The 16,398-nt window shown below is 34.7% G+C and overlaps 1 protein-coding gene across 1 annotated transcript; it reads right to left on the bottom strand.

The window, feature by feature from the left end:
- Positions 1–259: 259 nt before the first annotated feature.
- LOC130807689 (casein kinase II subunit alpha-2-like) lies at positions 260–14,271 on the bottom strand. Its single transcript, XM_057672989.1, has 10 exons — positions 13,795–14,271; positions 13,593–13,722; positions 10,885–11,079; positions 7,034–7,191; positions 4,311–4,401; positions 2,413–2,478; positions 1,795–1,877; positions 1,643–1,706; positions 1,489–1,557; positions 260–565 (listed from the first exon to the last, which is right to left on the bottom strand). The coding sequence occupies exons 1-10, from the start codon at positions 14,166–14,168 to the stop codon at positions 506–508; spliced, it is 1,290 nt and encodes a 429-aa protein (XP_057528972.1). The 5' UTR covers positions 14,169–14,271; the 3' UTR covers positions 260–505.
- Between the last annotated feature and the right edge of the window lie 2,127 nt (positions 14,272–16,398).

Genomic DNA, 16,398 nt, shown 5'->3' with positions numbered 1-16,398 from the left:
AGTTCTAATTTTCTTTTACTAAGACGCTGTTTTGGCTTTAAGAGAAGAATCTAAACAAGATGGTGAAAACTAAAGCATATCTTCTTGTAGATTTATGCTCTTATGCACACACACAAATCCCAGGAATTTGCTCTTGCTCTATCAACTTGATAATTTTGCCTTGCTCTCCCAAATATCATCAGTTACGAAAAGAAAAGAGAAAAATTTTTGCCATATCAACAAACAAACAAAACAGAAACTTGGGGAATCAGACAACAGGGAAAACCTTGATCCAAAAATAATTTAAATCCTTGAAAGTTTGATTACACAAACCATAACAAGATGGAAAATGGTTGCTTGGTGGAAATTGTCCATGTTCAACTCACTGTCTAAATAGAGAAGCCTACACTAGACTGGAAGTGCTGAGGCACCAGACTTCAAAATATAGAGTACATACGGATCAGCTTGACAACCAGAAGCTTTAGACACGTTCAACTCAACCATCCATGTAATTAGCACAATTCATCTATTGTGTACGGGTTCGGCTGCTTTCTGCATTTCTTACTGGGTAGAAGTAGGGATGCGCCTGAGAAAGTTGTCAAATTACAGATATTAACTCAACGTTCATAACACATCTTCAAACACTCTACACTACCTTTGATGTTGCCAGCATTGAAGAATTAACAAACATTATAAAGAGCAATTCCCTTGACTATTTTACTACATACAAAATAAGTGTTGCCTTACATGGAATAGCTTATGAATTTCATTAGATTACTCAATCTGCAGATAGCCAGGGGCTATATGGTTGGCAGGAATCAAGGGAAAAGTATGCCCTAATTTCCCTTGATGGTAGTTTGGTAGGCCTTTTAACAATTTTTATTATCAAATTTCCTTTACTAAAAAGGCTAAATCGCTAAAAATCCCTAGCATTCCTCTTCAGGTTCACAATAGGGAGGTGGGACTCAAATATTACACCAATTTAGCCCACCTCCTTCTTCATGATGCGAGCAATGGAAGGTGATGAATGTGGAACATTTGGGGGTGGTAGTACTGCCGGGAGTGTGATGGAGGGAGGTGAATGTGTAGTATGGTCAAGTATATCACTGATATTGTGGTTGAATTGCCTTAGATTGAAATTTACTACATGAGGTGTAGGTCGAACATGGAGACAGAAAGTTCTCTTGGATAATCAAAACATATTAGGGATTTGAGAGAGGGTTTTCTTGTCCCTTTATACTTTCATTTCCTTTCCTTTTCCTTTCCCCAATCTTAAAAACACACAGCTCCTCGACTTTCATTTCCTTGTCCCTTTATACTTTGTAACATTATGGTTGGCTAAATCCAACTTCTACAACACAAACATGAATAGGCCGCAGGGTGCATGTACGAAATTGCAAATTTTTTCCTTACTTTACTTTTCTTTTCTTTTGAGCAAGGGGGGATAGGATGGATGAATTTCTATGTCTTAAAGAAGCTTATAATTCTATGAATCAACTAAAGTTTTACCATTGCTTCTTTAGCAGTAGGCCTTTCCTGGTGATCATATCTCAGTAACTTGTCAACAAAGTCAACTGCCTACATAACAGAACAATTACTATCAGAAGTTTGTTAAAAAAAATCATAAGATCCACTCCACAAGTCAAATCAAACAGAAAAACACCTCTGGGACTGCCAAATGTTGATTGTCGGCATTGATAAATTTTGTCCACGGTTTACGGCTATGCCTGTAACAATTGTAGATTCACTCAAATTTTTTACCAGTCATTTGTGATGCTAGAAATTGAACAAAAATGAAAATATAAATTTACCGACCTTCCCACAAGGTTAGCAAGATGCGGATCTAATTCTATGCGGTATTTATTCAGATATGCATTTAACTCATCTGTACCAAGAACCTGTAGCATTGAAGCAAATCATCTTAATGCAAACCAACAATACATTTTTCACCTCGAAAAAAACAAAGAATTATGCCAGACGTCTACACATGTAGTCGGTTAACTTATTTAGGTGCATCAGTCCAACAAACCAACTTACGCCTGAATGGAGCCCTGGTGAGTGTCACTTAATGGCATTGTGGTAATGGACTCTATTGTTTATCAGTCCAACAGATTTAATTTTATCCACTTATGTTTCTTCATTAAGACTTTCAAGATTACTTGCACAAACATCAAAGACGGATAGGATAAACGCACAAATAAAATTACATTGGAACATTAAATTGCTCATTCAGCTCAACTGAGACCAGCAAATCTAAAATGAACACAAATGAAATTACAAGCAAAAAGATGAAATGAACTTAATAGAAACAAAAGGAGTTTTTTTCAAGAAAATATTTTACACGTAAAACAAGGAGAACAGAGCTGTCTTTAAAAAAATTTAGTGAAGAAATCAAGGGGCATTACTTTCACATCTTGTGGCAAGCATACGTACCTTCGCTATCTTGACCAATTGGTCATAATTATCATGTCCATAAAAGAATGGTTCCTTACGAAATATCTGCACAATGAAAACGTTGAGTCAACAGCAGATGCAGCAGGTTTACACTTCAAAATCTAGGTAGAAGATAAGTCCAGTGAGCATGGGAATTTAATTTAGGCAATAAACAACATGACCAGGACCACATCAGACAAGTTTGTGAAACATCAGCATCAGGATAAAATGCCATTAGTAAACTGCTCATATTGCACTCCTAATTTCACATATTGACAAGAGAGTGCCTCAGACTTCATCCATTCAGAATTTTATTATAGTAAAAGCTCAATTTTACACTAGGAGGAGCAGTCAGGTGACTCAGGTCTGATAGCAGTACCCAAGTCTGGCTAACATAAAAACTGATCAGCCATCTGGTCAAATAATACTAATTTCTTAAGAGTTATCTTCCAATATTAAAGCAAACAGGAAGCCTAAAATGAGGAGTTGGAAACTTAAAAATTATGCCATTATTTCTATAGCTCATACAAACGGATTAGCTTCTAAAAGGAAATCCATTTGTTAAAACACATTTGACTTGGCACAAAACAGATATTCGACAGAGTGATATTCGTGAACCCCTTAACACTCGCTCTGTTTTTAATGTTCCCGCAAAGAATGTAGGGAGCCATCTAAGAGGTTGGGAGACAATTGCCGCTGTTCTTCTATCCCTTTTTGACAAAATATTATACGAGAAATACAATGTGGGACATTCGAGGGAAAAAGTTAAGGTTTGTAAATTTGGTAAGACAATAGCAGTGATCACAATTTGAAATATTAGAAAGTGAAATGGGAGAAAATCACAAAATATGGAGAGTCCTTTGGAGAAGAATTAAAAGCAAGAGCCTAATAAAGAAAGTCAGAAGAAATTATAAGGACTAGAGTAACAAAACTAAATCAAAACTAGATCACATGGGTGCCACAATTTCAATCCTGGAAAATAGAATTTTGAAATACTCATCTTCAAATACTCTGTCATTCTAACCGACATTAAGTCTGTAACTAAAACTCACATTGGCTTTATGTTTAACTCTTTATAATTTAAAATTTTCAAAAAGTATAACAAAATCATGATTTTATATTATTTATTAATGAAGTCTGTAATCAAAAATTTTCTAGTAATTCTACATTTCCTAATAGGTTGGAAACTGAGTTTCTTTCTACCCCTAAGTTTTGATTCCCAGTTCCGTTTCCATTCCTGTGCAGCATACCCTCAGAAAATTTCAAAAATGGGGCTCTCTATTACTTGTTTTGTGGAAGTGTAGTAGAGAGTCAGAGAACCTAGATCACTTATTCATCCCTTGATATTTCTATGTAACTAAGCCATTGTACCCTAAAAAACATTTGGTGCTGAAGAGACAAGATAACAAATTTGCTGAATATGTTCAATGACTCCAGCATATAAAATTAACCCTTGAGAAGTACATAGGCAAGCTTGTAAGCTGTAATACATGTAACTCAATAAATTATAATAGTATCAATGATCCCATGGCTGCTAGTGCTCACAGTAGATAGATTAAAAAATGTTTGGCAACTTAGTCCTTATCACTCCTTATAGGACACAAGAAAGAAACCTTACTAGATGTTCATTCAACCAATACTAACAATAAAAATAGCATAGTGGGAATCCCCAGGCATTTTGTAAAGGCTATTTTAAGACATTCAAAAAACCCGAACAGTAAGACAGTTAGAGAGAGAAAGGAAAGGGTTTCCTAATATATTGTTCATCTCTACACAAGGAATGAAAGCACGATATCACAAAACACCATTTTTCAAGTAAAAGTGCCATTTAGCAATGGATCTAAATAAAATAGAACTAGATTTTTTAAACCGATTAATTAAAATGGTAATATACTAACCATTCCTGCAAACATGCACCCCAAGCTCCACAAGTCCAAAGAATAATCATAGTCTTGCAAATCAATAAGAAGTTCAGGACCCTTGAAATATCTGTAAAAATTAGTCACATTATTATAAGCAAGCATGGTGTAAAACTGTGAATATCAACAGGCAAGCCCAAATAAACAACATGCTCAAGAATTAAGCACAAAAAATTTACTGTCAACACAATAGAAAGAACCCTGCATGTGAGCTTTACCAAGTAAAGGTAACATATGTCAGCTCTCCTTTATCTCTATTAGATAATTATGCTGACAACCTTTCTTCAATCTGGTAACCTCCATCATAGATGTATAGAGAGGGGAAAGATATAATCTAACAAAAGAAAGATAAAAAAAATAAAGAAGAATCCAAAAGAAAGAAGATATACAAGAGAAAAAAGAAAAAGAAATAACAGATGGTACCTAATGCCTAGCGGTGATGGAAGCACTAAGAGAGAAATACGCTACGTTTTAACACTCCAAGAAAATCCTTTTTCGTTCCTCTCTTCTTTTCATCCTTTTTTTTTAAAACAAGAGCATAGGTCTTTTCATTTTCATTCTCTCACTTCAAATGTGAAACCTCTTTTTGTGGCTATTTATTCTAAAAAAAATTGTGAAAAAATGTTTGCTACCCACAAAAAAGCGCAAAAGCGAAAAAAACATAAGACAACAAAAAGCTCAAACAGTACACACCTACAACTTTTTAGAGCCTACCATCAAGGTACGCCTAAGGCGTTTTTTAAAACCAATACCAAACTAAATTGAGCTTTATAAGTAGTGAAGATAAGGGATAATAAGCAGCAGGCAAATCTGAAGAGCACTAAACTTCATTAAAACTGATTTGAAAATAATTTGAGAGGGTAAAGGTCTTTAGTATGCATCTGTAGCAAGGAAAATATTCAGGCTCGAATGAGTTGAAAAACCAAGAGGTATTATTTGGCAAAATCTCAAGAAACATAAGAGGCATTGTTCCTTTGTCAATTTTAAATTCTACGACAACAAATCTTCATGAAAGATAAAAGGTATGCGTTGATGTTGACTCAATTAAGTGACTTGCAAAAAGATCTATAGGAGAATTCTAGTTTCAAAGGATTGGTGACTCCCATTGTTCAAGACTTAGCTTCAAGCTATACCATGTATCATGAGGTGGTGATGTAGCAAATAGGGGTATTCAAAACTTGATATCGGATCGGTCTGGATAGTGAAAAATATGACCCTGTTCCGATCCAAAAAAACCAGATATTCGGAATTTGAATATCCGATCAGATACCGGCTATCGGTTCTATATTATTATTTTTGCCTTTTTGAAAAAAAAACTTTTTACACATAAATATTTAAACTCACTTTGCTTTTTTTCTTTAATCAAGCTTGTTTTTTTAACTTTTAAAGCAAATCATTTTGGGAATATGGTTGAACTTTCAAAAGTCTAAATTAATAATCAATAAATTAGTTACGCAACTTATTTATAGTTGAGAATTGTACATATTAGTAAATTCAACAACCTAAACAAAATTTTATGATAAAAATATATTTAGATTAAAAAAAAATTAAAAAAAAAACTAGAAATTCAGATAACAGAATATCTGGTTTTGCTTTTCTGATCCGGATCCAGTACCCGGTTTAAATATCGGATATCTAGTCCACATTATCCGGTTCCCCAAAATCAGATAAATTATCCAGGTTTCAAAACCGGAATACAGATATTTCGGATCGGATATTTTTGAACACCGCTAGTTGCAACTAAAATTAGAAGGAACTGAAAAGGAGAAGCTAATCTTATTGATCTGAGTTTCTACCTGAAATTGAGGCTTGTGAATGTAACTTATAAATTTAGTAGTAACATCATCACCTCGTCTAAAAGCCAAATCAACTAAAATCTTGGAAAAAAGAGCACAATGATTCAAGGGCACATGAAATGTACATACACTTAATTATTTACCAAAAGTATGGTGTCACAGATCCACTTGATAGTAATATCAACACAAATGATAAAAGGAGCAAGATATTGGCTGTTCAGTAGATAATCTAGCTACTGATTTGGCAGTTTTTTGGTCAAATTACAATATGCTATAGCTACATCGCTCTAAAAAGGATCATGATTCTGCAAAGATTCAAGCTTTACATCGGTAACAAAACTTTGAACAGGTACTTTTGTTTTCTCTTATGAAAAACATGGAACAATTCCACAGACTAAGAAAACCTTATATATAAGAACACATCTTGGGATCTTTTTCTATCTTTAACATCAATATAGAAGCACCATTAGTACTATTATTACGAACCACATAGCTTCCAAACAATAAATCTGAATCTTTTAAAAAGGGAATACTTAATCACCCTCATTAAAAAAAACAATATCGTCAAGTTGCGGAAGAAATATATAACCCCAATAGCAAATGAGAAGATCAAATAGAGTAATAGTGTGCCAAGAGGTCTGGCCCTGATAGGAGTAGTATTAAAAATCTCAAACCCACACATTTACAATCATGAAGCAGCAACAGGGATGCTTCTTCCGTTCGTTTTTAGTTGCACCTTTTCTCCAAGAGTAAGAACTTTAGAGGAGAAATAGTGCAACTTAAAAAGACAGGATGAAGTACTTACCCATGACACAACAGGCAAGCCTGACGTAAAAACAATAATTTAGAAAAAAAATCAGCCAGGAAAAAGAGCATAATATTGTTCCAACGAGAACTGAAAACAACCTTGATGCAACGCGAACATTGTACTCCTTCCCTGGGTGATAGAATTCTGCAAGACCCCAATCTATAAGTCGTAGCTTTCGTTGCTCATGATCAATCATGACATTGTGGGGCTTCACATCACGATGCATTATGCCTTGTGAGTGACAATAATCTAAAGCCTGTTTATAAGAACCAATAACTAATATGAATGCAAGAGAATAGGGTAAAGCAGGACAAAAAAAAGCAAATCAAACTGGAACATGAAAATAAAATATTATCCATTCAAACCCGAATTTCCTAGTTAATGAAAAAGGAACTAGATGCAGTAACATTCAAGCACAACATTCCAATACCCCATCATTAAGTGGTTCCCACCTAGGGGCAGTTTGGGGGTCGGATGAATACGACCTTACCCTTGTTTAGTGATAACAAAGAGGTGATTTTAATGTGACCCTTGATAGCAGCTGGATACAGAAAGAAAAGAATAGCACAAACTCTACAGTCCCTATTTTAGGACAACTAGTAGAGATAGCGGAAAGCAAAATTTATTCAGACAACAGCACATGGTAGCAGAAATCACTCAGATCATCATGTAACATATTCACCATTTAGGTATTAACTGAATAACATCAGGGAAATATTAAGATCATAACAGTAATATAAGAGAATGACCAAAGGTAGCCTAGTGAAATATTATGAGGTCATATCAAGATATCACAACCAACAGTCCAGAACTTAGGCTACCTTTGGTTTGATGTGTGGATAACGTTTCACAATAGGAAACATATAAAGATTAGTTTTCCGTTATTAAAATCCTTACAGGAGAACTGTTGGAGAGTTCAAAATAAAATACGAAGTGATGAAAGGAGAGAGTAGAAGGAGAATTTAAGTGGGAAAACTGCCTTTCTTTTCCATCCCACTCTTGACGAGCCAAACAAAGGAAAATGGTAAAGTTTTTTTCTAGGGAAACACATTCTCTCAAAAACTAAAAGCACCCACTAAAATAAACATGACCTCCTTGGGTTAACAAGAATTGATAAATCATCAGGGAGACGGAAAATACAAACAAGATCCAATTATTATGGAGTGACATAGAAGGATTTAATATCTATACTTCCACTCATGGTTTAGCAAACCTGTGTTCATTGGACATTAAACTAGCAGGAATTAAAGCTTAGATGTAAGTAAACAAACAAGTTGCTATTCTATGTTGAACTTATGCCCAAGGAATGCTCCAGCCTCCTGTAGATTTTGTCCAGCTCAGACATGAAACAAGTGAAATTCATCTAAATGAATCCACCTACCGGTTAGATATGGGTTGGAAGTACACAGCATTGCTCTTGTAATGACAAGAGAGTTGTTTTCAACTGAACCTTGAAAGCAAATGTCAAAATCACCCAAAAAACCAGGATCAAGAGCAAGGCCAATCAGTTTTAAAAAAACCAAACTAGGTGCTAGGCACAAGAAACACCACCTTCTAATCAATGAGTGTGTACCACGAGGTGTTTAGTTGGGGTGCAAATCAAATCAATTGGGACATATTTAGAGCAGATGAACATGATCTTTCCAAAATTGTTACACCTAGGAGATCTAGACAAACAAAAAATCATATATGCAGTGATTCCTGCTTGTTTGTTACTTCATCGCAATATGGGCAATCATGGAACTTTGAGTGCATGGCTGGACAACATGCTCTAGCTCAGGTAAGTTTGTGCAGGAGAATATTAGACAAATCAAGGAAATAATCTATTTTACATGTAATTATAGTGTAGTTTAATTTTTCAGTTGCATTATTATAATCTGGTGCAAGGGTAGTCTAAATACTTACTCCAATTCAGTTAAAAAGATTGTGGAAGAAGTAACATGAGAAAAAGGCGTACAACAAACTATCTTTGTGATTTGCAGTCTGCCATTGACACATCTCTTCACCCTGCCGCCTCCTCCCGCCCCCCTCCCTCCGTCCATTTCACTTGTATCTTCTATATATTTTCCAATATTGGCCGATTTTCTGTCTATTCACTTGTATCTTATATATACATCTTATTATTTAGCTGGTTTAGAGCATCAGTCAATTTAATTCCCCCCCGAAAATTTATCAATGTATAAGAGTCATCCAATCCTTCATCCTGTAGACCATAAACATCATAATGAATTCAACTTTTTTTAACCATTATTTCATTCGGAAACACTTCAATTGAGTTTGTACTTTTCATGTACACTCACAGTAATAATAACTAACAAATCATAATATTTTCCCTTATATAAGAAGCTGCACAACTGACAGTCCATACATACAGTTTGCAACCCTATGCAGCAAGGCCCAAAGTCCACCAAAAGAGTTGAAATGCCATGCCATTCTAACTCATATACATCATCAGGAAAGCAAATTACGCATCGCTTTCTTTCCAACTTGAAGTTTTCATTCAAAAAGAATATTAAAGTCCATTATCTAAACTACATCCAACTAAATACAGGGTACATCATAGTTACCAGGATTGAGAAACGATCCGGGTCGCCAAATATGGCCCAATCGAAAATATATTGGGTCGAGTTTTCTGTGGTCACAGAATAATTCATTCTGGATCAAGGTACGATTTAGGATAGATTATTCAAGAACATAAAAGAACATAAAACAAAAGATTAAAAAACAAGTGATAAATATGAAAAGGAAAAGGAAAAACGAAAAAGAAAAGGAGAAGGAAATAGAAAAAGGAGAAGGAAAAAAGAATAAGAAAAGGATAAGAGGAAAGTTAAAAAACTTAAAAAGGAAAACAATAAGAGGAAAAGTAAAGAAAACCAGTAAATGCTCTTTCAAAGAAAAAAAAAACTAGTAAAAAGACCCCAAAAAAACCTCCAAAAACATAATTTTGCATCTTTGAATTCCTCACAAAAAAATAAAATAAATAAAAACCTTAAGCTTTATGCTCAAACCGTCAAGCACAAACATAGCTCTAAACCCTAGAAATACCTTCCTTGGCGATTGTGTATCACCTACACAGAACTTTCTTCTATATAGATTCTACAATAGATCATCAATAAACTAGTTAAAGAGTAACAAACTAACAACGGTAATGTGTATTAAGCGCTAGTAAAGAGACAAGTTGAACAAGACATAGAAAAAGCACTTCCTAGTTGACTGCTTTTAAAATTTGGTCATTTCAAAGCTAAAGTAAATGCCTTATATACTTGCAAACCAGAGAAAATCATCAAGACTCTAATACAGTGGAAGACTACCAATATCTAGATATATTAAGTGCATTGACAACACTCACTTAGAAAGCTCATTTGTCACACCAAAATACATAGCTTTGATAAGCATGTTCAAAGAAAAATTCAAGGGAATAAGGGTTGCAACTTTCCAAATAGGAGGCATATGGACGAAATCAATCAGAAAGTAACTATAAAAAAACAAGAGTAGGGGACACTCTAAAGATAACAGTGGACCTAGAGCTAAATATCTTGTGATCGTGATTTTTCAAAATATGCAAGACGTATAAAAGAGGATGATGTACAGGTTGACTAGTGACTACTAAGACAATTACCTTTTATTGGACAGAAAATTAATGAAATATATACTTGCACAATGTTAGGTACCCAAGGGGCATAAGTCAGTCAACCATATACAGAGAACCAACATGTCACTGAACACAGTTCAACAAAGCCCCATCAACATGTCATTACATTGATTTCAATATTTTTCATCTGAATTTTTCATAACAAAAATCTTTTTCAAAGGGGAGGGGGCAGGAAAGCGAGAGAATTTCATGACATAAAAGGACAATATAATAAAAGCATATAAAAAACAATGATAAATAAATTAATACCAAATATAAAGCTCGGGATCTTCAACTGTCAAATTTTGATAAGTTTACCTTTAACAATTCATAGATGTAGTAGCGAATATCATAGTCCGACAGTGTAGGATAAAGCACTTTAAAATCTGTATTATTCACATGTTCAAATACAAGGCTTGGGGTCTTCGACTGCTGATCTCTAACAATGTCGTGCAATTTCACAATATTTGGTCCACCGCAAAGGTTCTGCAGTATCTTGATCTCCCTCTTAATCTGTATTGAACAAAAAAAGATGAAGTATTCTGCATAGCATGGCTTAATTGGAGTAAAGTAAATCTCAATCAGAAAAAGGTCCATTTCAGTAGTCTGCAGAAACAATAAATCCCACTCCCATTTCCCAAAAAATGATCACATCATTCATCAAGGAACAACAAGTTTTTTACAGCCATCTGCCTACCCATATAACACGAAGCAGCATATTAATCTTAAAAGTCAATGCCAGACAAATCTATAAAAGAAGCGTCAATCAACAAGGGAATAATGATAGCGGAGTTCAATTAGCAAACAAGTAAATCCCTTAAGCATAGCCAAAAGCTCAAAATTTCACATGAGAAAACAATCTTACTTCTCAACTTCCACCATAATAATGAGTATTTGCAACTTAAACCACCATTCATGACAAGTTTGTTGTGTAGATGTGACAAAGATGGTCATTTATGGGATACATCACATCAAGAAATGTCAAATAAACTAGAATAGGCATATAAACTTACAAACTGCCAATGCTTTGCACATTGTGTTTTTACAGCATTAATGACAATTTACCACCTGCTTCTCCGTTGTATTTCAAAACATCAAGTGGATAATCACTCAATACTTTGACTCCAATTTCCCTCTTTTCAGTAGCAAAACCAGTTAACAAGCAAAGAGATTCATTTAACAAATTGACTCTTCAACACATACAGTACCTACGTTGAGATTTTACTTTAGACAAAAACAAGAACACTATACAGTCCACTTTGAACCAAAAGTATGAAAAGATATCATATGTATGTAGCCAATTCAAACCCTTGAACACAAACGATGCCCAAAATGAATAACACCCAAATCCCAATTCATTTCAAAAGTTAGTAATTTGACAAATACGTCTTGGCATAGCAAGTTTGTGTCTCAAGATAATGTGAAATAAAACTGAAGAGTAAATAAACCTTTGTAGGAAAGGTATCTCTTTCCTAGACTCCTTAGACATGTCAAGAGCAAAAAGATAATTGCACATATGAAATGAAGTCTGGAAAAATTGACAGCAAACAAAATAAGACCTCAAAGTGTCCCTCCTCTCCTACAACCTTCCATTACCATCCTTTAATATATAATTCAATCAACATCCATTTCCGCATCCTGGCTTCCAGTGTAGCATTGACAAAAAACGATATATGAAATGAAGGCAGAGCATGCTTCCACAAATCACAAAATGGAAAGTAATCATAAGAACTATGAAACTGAAGAAATTAGCATATCTTTCCTCCTTTCAACAAGAAGCTCTTTAAGATTAATACTCCTATTTGATAGTGTTGTCGAAAAAAGATGACCCTAGTTTCCCAGGAACCAAGCAGCTACAATACATATCAACATTCACATGGATTGTAAAGATTTTGGATTTCATAAGTTATAGCCCTATTAAGAATATCCAATACTCCATGTGTCCACATGATTTTGCACATTTTTCTATTTTAGTTTGTCCTACTTACTAAGCTTCCTTCCTTTATTTAGAAATGGTCCCCATATTTTTTTAATTTGATCCACAAATTCATTCTCTTTTACAGTCTCATCCACATAATAATTCCACCCACTATGTTTCTTCTTATATATACACTAATGTAAATTAATGATACAACTTAAAAAGAGAAGTGCCATTTCAAAGGGACTAGATTACAGATATCCAATTTGACTACCACACCACAAGACATCAGTTTTAAGTCGAACACTCAAACCTAAAAAGTAGCAGGAGAGGGAGTTCTCCCATGAAAACTTCATCAACTATTCTATTTGGAAGTATGCTGTATGCACATTGAGACTAGGTAACGATGGAACATTAACTTCAACAGGAAATAACTCAAGAAAAATCAGAGTTAATTATGTATATTTCTATCAGCATCACCGATTCACCACCATTTTATGATTAGCATTCATATTTCAACAACAATGCCACAACATTTAAAGCAACAATACAGGATTGGAAGCATAAACCCCAAACAAGATCTCACTTAATCTCGCTTATAAAGAACGTTTAAACTCTGTCTAACACTAACAAAAAGACATATGCTCCTCTAATAATTGAACTGATTATATATATCCTCCTCTTTCATTCATTCTTATACCATGTCGCATGCTACAACTCTCATATCATCGAGTCATTCTTCATTTTTGTTATCCAGATCATTTTGGACATACATTTTCCTCTCCTAAACTCCTCAAAATTTAAACCTTTCTTCCAAAGCTGCATTTTCATCTTTCTTTACGCATAACCAAACCACCATGAATTGACATTGGTAACAAAAGCTGAACTCACATTACACAAACAACGCATTTAGGTCTATGTTAAGCTGTGCCTCATGATTGCTATTGAAACCTTGACTCTAATTATTTCTAAGTCCACAACCATGTATAATTCTCAACTCAACACCGCAAAATTATGTACACGAGAAGAAATGACAGTTCTACGCAATAAAAGAAAACAAAATTTCACAGCATAATCCACCTTAAATTTGAACGCTCCAATTACTAACCTTCTTCTTCTTAACAGGTTTAAGGATCTTTATTACACATTTTTCATTATTAGTACAATGAACACCCTCAAAAACCTCGCTATATTTGCCTCTACCAACTTTCCTCACCACTTCATAATCATCTTGTTCGCTGCAATATAAAAAATCACCAAATTAAATCCAAAAAATTCAGATCGAATAGAATTAATAGAAAAAACCATACCCCCATTGAACAGTGAGAGACTCGTAATCCCAATACTCTTTAGGTCGAATAACATTGACATCGCAATAAACCCTAGCTTTTGAGGCGGCGCCAGGGCGGCGAAGCGATTTTCCGATTCTTTGCGCCAGCGTTTCTGATGTTGCTGAAGGCCTAAGAAGTCGCCGGATCTCCGACGAACGTGTCGGAGGTGGGAGATTTGAACCGAATTGACGGAGGAACAAACGGCTTTGGCTGGTTGAAGAAGGAAAGGATGAAAAAAAGAGATCGCCAGGAGAATGAAGGGTGGAGAGAGAAAGAGAAGGGAGGAAGAAAATGGAGAATATGTGTTGATGGTGGTTTCGAGGAGTGATGAATTGCAGAGGCCTAACGGCCATCAAATATAACAAGAAAAGGGCCGAATTTGGAAGTCTCACAATTTAGACATGAAGTAGATTGCTTTCTAATCTTTCCTTCAAAACATCGTTTACTTTGCTTCATCATTCTTGTATCAGTTGGTGCTAAGTATTAGTTTTCTTCACGGTCTTAAATTCGAATCTTATTTAATTTAATCATTTCTTTATCCTATATTATAATTGAAAAAAAATTTGTTCTAGTTAGCTTGTATTTTGCTTATTACCCTCGTCTATGCCCATGGGCTTGACGGTAGTACATTAAAAATGTATAAGCAGAGCTTCAGGGTCAACTTGTTTTCATTGGATAGTGACGGTGATTAGTAATCGAACATAAGGAAGCTAAACTAATGATTATTTAAATGTCGCAAACTAAACTAATGATTATTGGGATATTTCTCACATAGTTTCTTTGATTTTCGTCGCTATTTGGTATAGATTAGGGTTTAGTTTTATATATTTTTTGTATGTTCATTGATTTATTACTTTTTGTACATGTTTTCAGATAAGGAACGATTTTCTAATGTTGATTATTACTTCGAGGATGACGAACCTCTTGCTATGGTAATTCAAAAATCTAAGGGCATGGTGTTAAAGAGGAAGGATGATTCCTTTGTGATTGTTAAAACTTTCGATGTAAAGCCTAAGCCAAAGAGAGAAAATTTTTGTGTTGTGAACATGTTATCATGGCTCCTCCATAACATTCAACTAAGGATGAGCATTTATATTGTTATTGCTGATGCTGTATTTATTCAAAGTTCCGACTGGTGTTCATTTTTGTTTGACACCCTATGTGAGTCAATTAGGAGGTTAAATGATGATGGTTTTGTAAAATATATCGATGGATGTGTTATAATATCACTATTCTATTATTGTTATCTTTTTCCTTTCTAAGACAAATCTTACTCAAGGTCCTTGCAATTGGTAAAAAAACAAATTTGAGCAACTTTTGAAAATAAGATTTGAGACTGAGAAGACTAGAGGGTTGGTAAGGGTGTTTTGTAGTTGATGATTATCAATCACACATAAATACGCTGATTGGTGTAAAGGACATGGTATGAGTTTGAGGATGATAGAGAAATTGTTGTTAAACAAACAATACATGAAGATGTTGACAAAGAGAAGTTTATACACTAGTGGAAAAAACCTTAAATGCTGCGGTTTTTGGCCACTATATGCTACGATTTTGACTCCAAGCATTACTGATAGCAGCAGATGACTTATTTTAAATGGTGCGGTTTTCATGCCAAACAAACCAAGTTTGAACCACTTTATGCGAGAAAGTGCCAAAAACGCTTTAAAAACCTTAAAAAAGCAACTTAGCACGTAATTTCAAGCATATGAATATTGTTTTCGATTCAAACCATTTCAACACAATAATATATACCAAATAGTGTTGTGTGCCAAGTTTCATGCCAAACAAACCAACTTTGAACTACTTTATGCGAGAAAGAGCCAAAAACGCTTAAAAAAAACTTTAAAACGCAACTAAGCACGTAATTTCAAGCATATGACTATTGTTTTCAATTCTAACTATTTCAACACAATAATATATACAAAATAGTATTGTGTGCCAAGTTTCATGCCAAACAAACCAAGGTTAAAGTACTTTATGTGAGAAACTACCGAAAAAGTTTTTAAAAACCTAAAAACGGAACTTAGTGTTAGCTGTATTTTATTCATATTTTATCCCCATTATTTTGCTTTATTGTATTGGGATTTTGCATAACTATACTTGCTTTATTTGGGATTTTACACTTGGTTGGGTATTTTGGTGTTTTTGTGCATTTTAGGTAATATTCGTCAAAACCGATCACAAACCAAGTACATTTGGCGCATACAATACTCACTGAACTCTGAAAGCTCAAGTAATCAAAGTCTTGATGACCCAAGTCAAGGAAACAAAGCCAAAAGGAGCTAAAGTGGACCATTCTAAGCCCACTCGGCCAAAATTGGGTCGAGCCAAGCTTGCTCGAGCATACAAAAAACTTATATTAGAGATAAAAGCTGAGCAGGACCATCCTGAAGGTCGCTCGACCTGGTCGAGCGATGTTGGCTCAAGTCGAGCGATGTTGGCTCGGGTCGAGCAAAAGTACTATTCACTTCCAATAGCTTCAGAATGTCGACAGAAGCATTTTCAATGGGTCGAGCGGAGCCTTTTTTGGTGACTGCTCTGTTTTTAAACATTCTGACTTGTGTACCTGATGCTTGCTCA

The sequence above is a fragment of the Amaranthus tricolor genome, chromosome 3 (genome assembly GCF_026212465.1).
Source record: "Amaranthus tricolor cultivar Red isolate AtriRed21 chromosome 3, ASM2621246v1, whole genome shotgun sequence".
Taxonomy (NCBI): Eukaryota; Viridiplantae; Streptophyta; class Magnoliopsida; order Caryophyllales; family Amaranthaceae; genus Amaranthus; species Amaranthus tricolor.
This window is presented reverse-complemented; position numbering and strand designations above follow the sequence as displayed.